The following is a 13,495-nucleotide window of genomic DNA, read 5'->3' on the forward strand; positions in this document are numbered from 1 at the left end:
AGAGAGAGAGAGAGAGAGAGAGAGAGAGAGAGAGAGAGAGAGAGAGAGAGACAGAGAGAGAGAGAGAGACAGAGAGACACACACACACACACACACACACACAAACATTACACTCTCTAGAACGTCAGTCGAAGTTGCCCCAACCCAGTCGGAGTTGTGCCAAGCCCTGGTCAAAATTACGCCAACCCCCGGTCGAAGTTGGGCACACCAGTGAAAAAAACATTTCAGTCAATAAATAATGTATATAAAAAGCCAAATGGTGTTTAAAAATTTAATGAATAAGTACAATGTATAATCTCTTCAATAGTTCCTGTTTTGATCTTCTTGTGTTGTCAGCAAAGACGAAAACTGAAAGTTTTGATGCAGGCAAAATGTGTCAAACTGTTGTTTCGACCAAGAAATGTTCGCGGTGGGAACCTAGCCGTTTGTCCGTTTGAAGAATCGCGGTTCTTGACAAAAAGAGTCACTTCAGATTTATACGAATGCGGTTAAAAATAGCTTCTGAATGAAATCAACTCGACAAATCATTTCATACTACATGGTGTACGGAGAATGCAGACGAATATTTGGTTAACAAAGAAGGCGAGTAGAGTGATCGGTCGAATTTGGCCCGAGGTCGAAGTTGCCCCAACCCACCCTAGGCCAACACTTAAACTTTAACTGTTCCAGACAAAAGTGGTCAAAAGACACTAAGTTTATAACCAAAAAAAATAACGAGTTCTGTCTGTGACAACGATGTGTGCTAATTTTCAGTCTCACCGTTGACAAATGAAACAAACGTGAGGGCTAGGAGGGCTTGATTCTATAACAGAAATGTTTCGGAAACATGAAGAAGAGTTGTTCAACTGTCGAGCAAGCCTGCTCAATCTCGTGGTGATACAGAAAGTAGCCATTCTCTGCCTGACTTACAACTAACGGGTGAATGTCAAGGCCAGGGCCAGGTCGGGATCTCCGACGTCCTCGTACAAAACCTCAGAGCAAGGGTGAAAAGGGATCTCTGCAAACCAGCTTTGAAGAAAAACTGTTATAATCTACATCTACACCTTACAGAGCAGCTAGATCTAGATCTTAATCGAGAGCAGCCGTTCTAGGACAAAGTTATAAAAAGCAACGTGAAAGAAGTACTTTTGTATACACAACAAACATTGAATAGTTATTATGCGAATAATTTCATGGAACTGAATGGAAAACCAAAAACAACAATTGTTTACGTACTCACCTGGCAAGGTTCTGAAACGAAATGTCCTGATAACATAATTTTAGCCTTTTGCGTACTCATTCTCATTGTGTGTCCGTTCTTCAGTCCTCAGGCACACTCATGGACGTCGTTGTATCTGATCGTTAAGCCTTAGATCATCATTGTGATTTTAGCCCTTAATGTATAAATGACGCCACCGCTACAGTTCACAGTGTCCTGACTGATTACATCTCACGGTATTGCAAAAGTCTCAGAATAGAATCTAGCCTACCAAAAATAGATTCTTACTCTTCTTTAACTTGACTTAGAGGTAACTCAGAAAGAACAGCCCGTGTTTACATGAAGTTAGGGAAATCCCACTCACAGGAAGATGCCCTGAGAAAGCAGATTTGACGACGATCTGTGGGCTGTCGAGGAGAATATAGATATATCTAGATCTAATCTGATTCTTTCATTTCTTTGTTAAATACGTCAAAGACTGCAGTGCATTGGTTGACTTGTTGACTTGGTTGAAAAGGACCTCTAGATCTAGATCTAGATATATAAAGTTTTATTGAACGTTTTAGAAGTTTCTAAGCATTCACTTCACTCACTGCACTGGAAGAAGGTAGGCCTGGATCTAGATCTAGATCTAGATCTAGACTCTATAGATCTAGATCTAGAGATCTGATCTAGATAGAACTAATTTAGATTCTAGATTAGATCTAGATCTAGATCTAGATCTAGATTAGTTGATCTAGAATAGATCTAGATCTAGAGAATCTAGATTCTAGATCTAGATTAGATGATTTTGTTTTCAGATAATTTTTTTGGCTCTCCCTTGGATATGATGGTCCCGACTTTTGTGTAGGCCTACTGGATATCGATACTGATGTATAGTCGGCATCAATGTTTTATGTTTATCAGCAAAGATAGTATAACAAGATGGTCCACTCAGCCAAAAAGTGTCCGCCGGAAGTTCGCTCTTTGCTTCAGATGGTGCTGCAGTCTGTTTTGAAGCTCTCTTTCGTTTCTCCAGAAGAAGAATAGGAATAGCACCTCCTTGCGTGCGCAGATCGACTGCTGTTCATCAGCTGTTCGGGTTCGTTCAGTGCAGAGTTTTAGTTTTTTTTTAATTTTAATGACCTCTCGCCACTCATTCTAAAGTCAAATTAAACGAAGAAAACAGTCGCCCCATCCTCCGGAAGAGGTTTTATGTCAGCGTAACTATTTTTAAAAAGCGTTCTGCCAAAATTTGAATTCTTAATAAAAAATTTATTCAACAAACCTGTTACTTTCACTTTTGAATTTTTTAACACAAGTAGGGTAACCCCTGTTCTCAAAGGGTGCGCATTTGCGGAGAGTGCGCCTCCGAATTTTGAGGACACTTTTTTAATTGGCTCAACCTCTTGGTAGGTAGACTCTTGTTATCAGTGCTGTAGCCTGGATCTAAATCTAGCTTACAAAACGAGCTGTAAAATTATAAACTTGTTTTTAACAAGGCAAGGCAAGGGGGGTTTCTGACCTAAAAAAACCCCAAAAACATGGGGTGTTTCAGGTGGGCATGAATTTGACCACGATTTGATGTTTTGCAATTAAGATTCTAGGTTTGATAGGCTATTTATCCATATCGACCCTCGCATCAAAAAGTAATTGTTTAGAACCAGAAGTAATTGTCGGTTTGGGTCAAAACTAGATTCTAGACTTTCTCCAGGTTATTTCCCTGTCACAAATGTCGGGACCACCATATCCGAAGAGCAATTTTGTAATTATGTTAAATTGAAAGTTTTCTGTAAAATTGTTTCCTGGCCCTATTTAAATTTTGTATTTTTGGAGTCATTTGCTCAAATACATTTGTTGATATTTTTATTTTAAAAAATAGGTCATATTAAAATGCGAAAAGACACTCTATGAAAAAATATGGTACTGGTCCTAATGTGAGGGTGTCCCGCGCGCTCATATATGACCTTGTAATGCAGTTGCGAGCGCTGTAAAACGCTAACAACAAAAAACCCAACAACATTCATATGTGGAGAGAGTTGCATGGCAAAAATCCACAAGATACGTTTAACAACGTAATTTTCCTCTTGTCACAGTGGTACCCAGTGCCATAAATGATAAATTTAAGTAAGGAAAGTCCTATCACAGTAATTACATAATTAATAATGTTTTCTAGATCTAGATGTAATAGTAATTGTTGTAAGGCGACAAAAAAGAAAATGAAACATCGAAAGGACGTCATGCGCCATTCTGGCATAAAGGAAGTCTCGGGTAATCACATAGATGTACACTATAGGCACTAGATACAGTACGCCCCTCTCTCGCCTTGCTGCGCGATGGCCACATTTGACAGCGGCGTCCGCCATGTTTCAGTGGGCGAGTTGTGTGAAGGAATTCAAGCTAAAGCAATGGGCTAGGCATGTTTTCTCTCCCTCATACGCGATAGGCGATCGGCTTGGTCCTTGTGAACTTTTTTTTTTACATGGGCGCCGTGGCGTACTATCTAGGTTACTAAATAGCAATAATACAGCTTTCTTTCTACAACTAGATCTACAAACAAATGTATTATTTAATAGATAGAGATAGAGATATAGGCTTAAAAAAAGAACCCGAAAAACCCCTTTTATTTCTTCATCAGCGCTTTATGTACGAAGTGGTTTATTTCTTATTGACTGAATCAAAGCGTAGATCTATAGGGCCTATCGAACTTATGAAAAGATGTGGTATCATGGGACGAAGTGATTATTGGGACTCGAGTCTAAATATGAAAAAATGTTATTCGGACTCTGATTCTTGTCCAGCATGACATCACTTCCGACTTCCTGTGACTCGTGAAAACGGCTTCCTGTCCTGCCTCACTCGTGACTCGCCTCAGGCTGGGTAGAGACCGGGATCACTTCGGGCAAAAAGGCATTTTGTGCAGGAGCCGAGTTTTAATCTTATGATGAATTTGAGGCCGGCCTGAAAAGTTATAGCGCTTCTAATAAATGTTTATTTATTAAGAGGTCATCAGAAGCAATTAAAGATGGCTCGTTAGCATGTGTCGGGGTCTGATGGGCGGCCTGCACACGTGTGGCTGTGTGCGTGTCGGGGAGGGTGGTGGGGGGGCACTATCGGTCCGAGCTGTGAACGTCGCATAAGCGTCGGTCTTTTTCCCCCCGGCAACTGATTATTATTACAATAATAAGCTAGTCTTGACGTAGATCTACGTAATGAATTGTGCGCTGGTCTATGGAATCAAAAGTTGCCGTATGCTCAGCTCTACACAGCAACACAACTTTTTCTTGGTAAACAATCGATATGACACAGGCTTGTGTATTTGAACGAATTGGTCTTTTTTTTTTTTACACAGCTCATAATATGCCAGGTGGTCTGCTAATCTTCAATTTTACCTTTTTCTACAACAAAGAAAGTGGGAAACGTTGGAGGGGGGGGGGGGGGCGTATCAATGAGGCAGATAAGGTGTAGGGGAAACGAAAAAATGGCGGAAAATTGGAAGCACTGAACGTTAGATCTATAGAACGAAGACACTTCCTTTTTTCCGGACCCGAGTCCGAATAACGACGGCCGGCCATCATGGGAACCTCCCAATCACCCCACCCTTCCTCTCCTCCCGAATCTCAATATCCTCCCCCCCCCCCAAAGCCCAAAGTTTGGCTTTAAATTAAACCAAGATGAGCCATAGAAACAAATTCAAGTTTTTCCTCCATTAGGTGTAGGAAATCACTGAAGCTATTCAACCAAACAAATGATGGATACATGTAGGTCTACTAGTATTTTAAAAATCGAGCAAAACTTTCCGTAATGACATTTGAACAGGAAACTGTATTTTTCATTCTTATGTTCACTTATTTTTATTATTATACCAAACAAGTAGTGTTTCCTTATGTCAGTATTAAACTTTTTTTTCTTAAAGAACTAAAGTAGACCATCTACAGCATTTAAACTTAAGTTCCTTCTATTGCTGTTTTAAGTAAATCTAATTTGGGGCATTAGTAAAAAAGAGAACTTAATGTTGTTTTGTAGCCTGGACAATTGTTTGTCTACACAGTGTAGTGATAACTGATATTATGCTGTGCAAAATATATAGCAAGCTCAGCACCAAACACACTCTGACTATGGCTTCCTTTGTCAACAATAAACTTAGGAAAGATCTACACCTAGCCTTCTCGGACAAGGGCGAAAAATCTCTGAGGGCCCGTGTGCAAGTTGTGGACGTTAAAGATCCCTTGGTGGGCTAAAATCGATAAGAGTAGGCTTCGGTCGCCACTCGGGCAAAATTTAAAATTTCCTACCAACTGAAAATATTAGGTGTTTCCTGCGCGCTCATATGACCTTATGCAGTTGCGAGCGCCGCAAAACACTTTACCAAACAAACAAACAAGGAGATTACCTTTTAAATGTCCTTTTACACTTTTGCTTTTAGTTGTTTGGGAATATATGACTAGATATCTTACATACGCGTTCACTTTCATCGTACAGCACTTAAAACATTGAAAAGGTTTTACCTGGTTTTTATCAACACCACACTAAAATGTATGCCTGTGAGACTCGGTCCAACAAATAGGTGAGTAGCCTACTTTTGGAGACTCACATGGAGATGTCCAGATGGTCTTGGGGGGGAAATTTTCAAGTTAATTACACTGAAATATGAAAGGGCAGGATTGCTGTCTGCTCAAAATGAGCAACAGCAAATGAATGTAAACCACTGATTGCGGGTCCTGTGTATGCATCCAAAGGGCATTTTGGCCAAAGGACAAGCTTTTTGATTTCTCAGTCAAGATTTTTGGAAAAAAGTTTATTGTGTCACGATGTGGTGGAATCAGGCACTCGTCAATTTTCGGGGATATGGGGTTATTGGTATATATCTTAAAGCCTGTTCATTTGCCTTCCAGTTGGTAAAAAAAATATCCATGTTGCATTGAAGTCCAAATATTTGCAATTGAAGGACAGGGTTGCCTGGTTTCAGAAGTAAAATGAATGAGAAAATGGCCGCAAAAATATGGTAACTTCCATAGCTTAAGAGTCCTTGCAAACTGACAATTTACGTTGTTTGTGCCTTTAATCAATGTTTTTCAGGAATATTCCACAGGAAAATGTGTTTTTAAATGGACGTAAAAGGTGTTGAGCCCAAAAAGAAAAATTAGAAAAAAAATAGCCTATCTGTCAAAAAAATTATTTCCTTATTTTGACGAGTGCCGGTCTTAACCGTGATGCCTCACATTTGTTTGGTTGCTGGCCTAAGGATTGCCATACAAAGTGAAAATGGCAACTTAATAAATGAGGTAGAATTTTTTTTAACATGAACATTCGAAAGTGAAACAAGCTATAGAGTTTCCTTTTATGTTGTGATGTAAATTGTTCTATTTTCTACACAAATCAGCTTACAGAAGTAAGAAGAGCTTCAACTTTTGGATTCTGTCGAATAAAAATTAGTATAAAGTCATGGTTTACTTTGGGAGTTTTTAATGAGCTAGGAATTGGGATAAGCATAAGAATGAAGGAAATGCATCCTTTCTATTGCTTATAAATGATTTCTTCATTTCAATGTAAACAGCTATATTTTGTGTGGCTACTGGAATTATATCATGTGAAAATCAAACACCTAATACAATATGATATATATTCTCCTTGCCCATCTTAGGGATCATGGACTCGCCGGGTCGAGATCTTCTGTTCACCAAACTGCGTGAACGTCTCAATGCAGACAAGATTAAACTTTGGCTTCCACCTTACACACAAGATGGGAGCTCGGAGAAAGGAGAAGTACCAGAGGTCTGTTCATTTTGCCAAACAATTGTAATTTAACCTCTTATATTCTGCACATGGGAAATCAATGACCTTTCGCTATGTACGAATTTAGCTTATGTGTGTGAATTTTAGATGACATCAATGTTGGACAATTGGGCCTATATTTTACAAGAATTATGTCCCCTATAGAGAGAGCTAACATACTTCTTTAGCACCTGTCTGGTGTAAACCAATAATGCTTGGGCCCTCTTTTGGTGCAAAATTTAAAAGTGACATATATACATCACTAAATTGATCATTAAGTCAAAACAAGAGAACCTATTTTAATAGATCTAATGAAAATACTCCCGGTAAAAGAGACCCATTTTCAGCAATTGCAAAAATCTAATTTGACGTAGAAGTCATTGTAAAGCAATGTGCCTGAGCTGCTACCAGTGGGTCACTGGCACAGCAGTGCTCATAACAAACCTCTGAGAGCGGCTTGCCGGAGATGAAGAGTTAAAAAAACAAAAACCCAATAGCTAACACAATGACACCTTTCGTGCATACCGTCCCATTCAACATACAACAATCCTTTCAAAACCATGTCTCTATGTCATTGTGTCCTCTTACTGAAGCTAAGAATCATTCTTCAAATATTAGTATCCATTTTCAATACGGACATTAGTGATGATAATCCTTGTGCCAAAACAGGAACAGCCTAGATGAGCTGTAAGGCTGTTGACTTGCAAAAAAAAATATATGACCGAGACTTCCGGCTCCACAGGAAAGGACCGATAGGTACCTGTCTTTAACGCTAAATGTCTACATGATATTTTGTGTATTCTCTTCAGATGCTAATCAGTCAGTACAGTGAGGAGTTCAAGTTTCCGCAGTTGGAAGTTGCACAAGCGCTGGAAGAGTTGCGGGTCCGTGCCCTGACCCGCCTGGAGGAACGGGCCAAGTTTCAGGCAGAGGGGCTGGCTACTCTCAGAGTGAAGCTCACCTGTCAGCTCCCCACAGAGGTCAGTGTTGCACCTTGACTCTTTGGCTGAGTATGTTGGGCAGAGAGCTATGAGGGGACTTTTTGGGTTCTCTTTTGTTTTATCTTTGTCTTGACCTACTCAGGACATCTTCATTTTTGAACAACAATCTAATGTGTTTTTTATAATAGTTGTTGTCAAGCACGGAGGAGAAAACTGAAACATGTCGAGGATTGAGAAATGTGTTCAACACAACTATAATATTTTAGGAAAAGTGATAAAACAAAAATTTTAAGAGATTTGAAGAAAATCAAAGGAAGTAACTATGACAGTACAATGGTTGGAAAATAAATCACTGATAAGGATTTTCTTTTGTGGATTCGCTTCACACAGCTGTTTGAGTAATGCTGTGTTTCTTGTGTTGCATGTGAAGTTCCTTTGCAATTTCATCTGCTTTTGTATCAGGATAGGACCAGAGATAGGAAGAGACATGGCACATGCTTGCTGGTAATATGTTACAATACCAGCTTTATATCCTTAATTTTGGCAAAGCACACTTAGTTCGCATCCAATGTTGTTGCTTTCTATTTTATATAGATTTTTAAGAAACATGGAAAGCAATGATTTGGAGATCTCTGACAAATGCCCGTCTTAGTGCAGGACTTCTTGTCAATCTCTGCAAAAATTTGTCACTGAGTTTCTGTTGTCTGACAATTAAGTTTTCTCTTCTCAGCCATCATGAAAAGTACCCGGCTTTGATAAGAGGCTAAAGGATGGATAATGCATGCATCTCGTATGGTGTCAAATTATGTGAAAGGAAGAGAGTGCTGCTGATGGACCTTATGACTAAAATTAGATTGTTCTTACATCAAATCACAATCTTGACGATGTAACCAGCACTGTACACAGAAGGCCACCCACCCCTCTTGTATAATATGTGTAACAACGCCCCTGACCATACCTTCATGTTTAACAAACAACCACACACACATACTCATGTACACAACTGTGATTCACACACCATACAGACCAATGCAGCTCACACTGTACTCTCTCTATCTTTGAACTTTGATCATATCATACACCACAACATAGCACCCTCTCTCACATGACAATGCAGCTCAACTACAAATGATGTATGATGATGCATCTCGAAATCAGCAGTGAGTGTATCACACTTTGTGGAGGATGACCCTGGTAATCTCATGTAACCTGGTACTCTCTTAGATGATGGGCGTGTTGTTTCCCATCGTGTGATCAGGGCAGTTTGAATTCAGGACTATGATGAGAGAAAATTTGACAGTGTTTTTCAAGATGAGCTGTTTGACAAATCTGAATGGGTGTTTTAGAAAACAGTGTTGCCAATACAAAGGAAATATATTGGTTCTGTCGAGGTATGGCATATTGTACAAGCTATCTGTGATTTCTAGTTTTGATTGTAGGTGTTACATTTCAGATGGTAGCTGATTTCAGAACTGTTATTTACCTTTCTTATACTTACAATTTCATCAACAGCGTTCACCGCGCAAGTTGGTGCCTGTAGAATGTAGTCTGGACATCCGAGGTTCAGATCTGAAGGAGTTGATTGCTGCCAAGTTTGATGTTCCTCAGTCCCTGCTCAAGCTGATTTGTCGTGGTCGAGTGATTGCAGATGAGAAAACGCTCAGCAATCAGGGGGTCAAAGTGAGGAGACGTTTCTTATGTCCCATTGTTGGCTATTCATGCAGTGTTATGCATGTGTGATTGTTTGTGTGTGTGTGTGTGTGTGTATGTGTGTGTGTACTGTGTCTGTGTGTGTGTGTGTGTGTGTGTGTGTGTGTGTGTGTGTGTGTGTGTGTGTGTGTGTGTGTGTGTGTGTGGTTATCTTGTTGATATGAACCATTGTGACAAAAGAAAATTTTGTTGGAATTGTTCTTGCAGATGTTTTACACCCAACAACAATTTAACTAGCCGCGATCTGTGGTGAAGCAGTTTGGCTCTTCATCATGGCATGCAGAAGACATGATGAGTGATTCCATAGCTTGGAATTTTTTTAATGGAGTATTTCGGCTGTCTGCCTAAATGTTGCATCACTCAGCCAGTGTTGGCCCTGACTGGCAGGGTCGAAATAATCCATCTCTTAAATGATCTACATTATGTCAATCAACCCTTTAAAATACTTAAAACCACAATCACAGTTAAACTCTTGTAGCCCCCTCCCCCTCCCAAGGGCAGTGCTACTGCTTAAGTGTCTTTACGCCATTCCCAAAGGGGGGATATTGACATGTTCCTATGCACAGTTGTATTGTAAATGGGCTGATTTATCACTGTCATGCTCATACTGTGCCGTAACAACATAGCGGGAACTGCTGCTTTTTCTTTCCTCATCCTTACTATCATCATTTTCCTCTACTTCTTTTGTATGTTTGTCACTCTCTTGTGAACTGCTAATTCCGGGATGTCTTGATAGTTGAAGCAGATTTTGTGCTGTTGAGGCTAGAGAGGTGAGCAGAGTAATCCTGATTCCCCGTTTAGACTTCTCTGTTGACATCCACCTCATGGTGCTCATATGACTTTATGCAGTTGCGAGCGCCATAAAACCTTACTAAAACCAACAAAATTAACCGTTGTAAGAAACAAGTTGTTTCAATAATTTTGCCTGTTAGAGCCAATTTGAGTTGTGTGCAGTATATTCCAGAAGCAAAGAAAACAGGGCCTGACGATTAAAACAAAGTGGTAGTGTGATTTGTATGGATGTATGTTTACATTTTGTGTGTTTTTATGTTTGGAAAAGAAAGAAGAAGAGAACTGTGTCTTCTTCTTCTTCTTATGTAGGTGGCTTACGGGTACTCTGGTGTGGTTTGCGCTTTCTTTCCTATCAAACTTCTATTGTCATAATCTCTTCTTCATTTTTTGTGTTTGGTACTCTCTTGTAACGCTTCTAATTCTGGGGCACTTATATGACTTTACTGTATTGTAAGTGCAATAAAACCCCTTATTAAAACAAAAATCTCCTCTCCTTTTCTTTGTATGTCACTCTCTATAAGACCTCTAATCTTTGGTACTTAAGGACTTATTTATTTTGCTGCAAGTGGAGTAAGACTCTTCTAAAACTAAACTTCTTTTAATGTTTCGACTCTTCCTGCATCACTTTCTTCATTCCGTCCTTGTTCCCTCCCCATCTTGCTGCCAGGACCCCTCATCACTTGTTGACTCATCTGTCTGTCTGTGAGTGTACTCCTCTCTTCCTGCTTCTGTCTAACTGGTGTCTTTTCCTTTGTTTGTCTCCTCTCCCTTTGCCTGTTTGTCTTACTCCATGTCCTCTACCTTGTATCATTTCTCATTTCACCATCTGTATCACCTCATTTCACCATTCACCTCACCGGTTGTATCACCTTTTGTTTTACTACTCTTTTCTTCTATATCTTATAACCATGTCTCTCACCACGTGTGTCCAAACTTCCCACCGCCAAATGTAGGTCTAGGTCTCATCTCAAGGTCGTTGTCTCACCCTTGTCTTTCTGTTTTTTTTGGGTTTTTTTCAGAACGGCAGTGACCTCATGGCCATGTGTATGACAGTCTCGGAGGCCAACGTGATCCAGAAGGACTCAGAGTTTGCTCAAGTGAAACGTACACGTCGAGCTGCTGAGCTGTTATCTAATAGGGGAGATGGTGAGGGGCATGTGTGTGTATCTATGTCATTGTGTTTCAGTGTCATCTACAGTGTTAAGAGGAACTAGACAGAGCCCAGTCAGAGATGAAGAGGGAAGAAAGCGGTGGCTATGGATTGGACAAACTCTCAGGAAGCCAGGCAGCTGCATAACAAAGAAAATGTTGTATTGGAATCCAAAGGGTAGGGGATCGAGGGGAAGGGCACCTGGAACCTGGTGAAGAGTTGCGAGAGTCTAGCCCAGCATATGGAAAGGTGGAAAGTGTTTGTTCATGGCCTATTGATGCAGAGTGAGAAAGGCAGGGATAATAATGATGTTATTTGTGTTTCTGTGTATATATGTACTCAGATGTGCAAGTAATCGAAGGATGGCATTAGCAGATTTTGTTTAGCTCTTAATATTTCTGTTTTCTGTTTGTTTTTGGTAGCTGAAAATGATTGTTATTGTATCAATGTGCTTCTTTTTTTCCCTTACTTTACTCAAACTGTGTGGCTGTGAGTGTATACATTTATGATTTTGTGTGTGTGCATGTGTTTGCACATGTTTATATACTGCATTTAAAGAATGGATGGGGTGTCAGCAAAAAACTTCTCAATGGGATGCCAGACTTAGGGACGGAAAGGAAATTCTCAGTATCTTCAGGGTTCAGTTCCCCTTGATGATGCAAATCAAGGGACGAGTGAGTGAGGGAGGAATAGATAGATGTGTTGTGTGTATGTATGAATTGTATATGTTAATTATAGCACAGGTTGTTACCCTTACAAGGGAGGTTTCAGACCCAGTGTAAAATGCTATGACTATTGTGTCTAGAGCTAGTGGGCCTAGCACTCAACAATATCAGAAATGAGTTGTGTATCTGGAATGTGTATATTTCCCAATGAAGGATCACTCAATGCTGTATGTTTTTCCCCAGATGATGAGCATTTTGATGTTCAGATTGCAGACCAAAAGGGACAGCCGATAAATCTGCCCAAAGATGAAAAGAAAGTGAGTGGATGGGGATACTAACTCTGTTTTATGACAATGATTTGATAGCACTGACTTGATGTGATGACTCCTAGGTGACGTCACAACTCAGATTTATTTGATATCCATAAGAAATGTCGAGAGTACTTTCAATTTCATTTGTGTCACGAAATGGTGGAAGCAGGTACTCATCAATTTTTTGGGGACATGGAGTTATTAGTATAATCTGCTAATCTAAAAGCTTTTTCATTTGTCTTGCTTTTGATGAAAGAAGACTCTTCTATTTTAAATAGAAGTTGAGATAATTGGGATTAAAGGAGGAGGATGGTGTGGGTCACCTTGTGCCAGAGGTGAAATCAGCAAGAAAATGACCACCAATGTTTGGTGACTCCTAAAGCTTGAGTATCCTTAGAAATTGCAAATTTACTTTTTTTTTGTGCCTTTGATCAACGTTTTTTGGTAATTTCCATACTCAAATGTGTTTTTAAGTGGGTTGAAAGGTGCTGAGCCCTGCCACTGCGAAAAGAGAAAAAAATTTATATAATTTACCCAACAAGCGAAAAAATGTCCGTTTCTTTGGTATCATTATTTTAACAAGCACCTGATTTCACCACAATGCCTTGCAATTGAAATGTAAGGAGAGCAGTCATTCCCGACTGAGCAAAAATTTGAAGGAGTGAAATTTTCAGAAGACTGTTAAGAATGTGACAGAAGAAGAAAAGAGGAGAGGAAGAGAGAGGGAAGTAAGACGGATGTAGCTGTAGTTTTTGTGTTTCCATAACAGGCCCTAACTGTGGCCATGACACTGCACGAGAAGGGTCGCTCGGCGCTGAAGGAGAAGAAAGTCACGCTGGCTCTACCCCTGCTGCTGGAGGCTGATGAAGAGTTCAGGTGGGTAGTGTTGGAAAAGTGGGGAGATGGTTGGGGGAGGGGGGGGAGAAAAGAAGAATAAAACAAAGGTCTCTCTCTCTCTCTCTCTCTCTCTCTCT

At 40.0% G+C, this 13,495-nt stretch overlaps 1 protein-coding gene across 1 annotated transcript in view; it reads left to right on the plus strand.

Annotated features, from left to right (window-relative positions):
• Nucleotides 1-2,258: 2,258 nt before the first annotated feature.
• Nucleotides 2,259-13,495, plus strand: part of LOC101858237 (NEDD8 ultimate buster 1) — a gene marked incomplete in the record, with an annotated part of 27,637 nt that continues 16,400 nt past the window's right edge. Inside the window, 7 exon segments of the mRNA XM_035973567.1 lie at nucleotides 2,259-2,279; nucleotides 6,822-6,952; nucleotides 7,762-7,932; nucleotides 9,406-9,573; nucleotides 11,415-11,541; nucleotides 12,454-12,527; nucleotides 13,291-13,397. Coding sequence (XP_035829460.1) covers nucleotides 6,827-6,952; nucleotides 7,762-7,932; nucleotides 9,406-9,573; nucleotides 11,415-11,541; nucleotides 12,454-12,527; nucleotides 13,291-13,397 — 773 coding nt within the window.

The sequence above is a fragment of the Aplysia californica genome, unplaced genomic scaffold, assembly GCF_000002075.1.
Source record: "Aplysia californica isolate F4 #8 unplaced genomic scaffold, AplCal3.0 scaffold01425, whole genome shotgun sequence".
NCBI lineage: Eukaryota > Metazoa > Mollusca > Gastropoda > Aplysiida > Aplysiidae > Aplysia > Aplysia californica.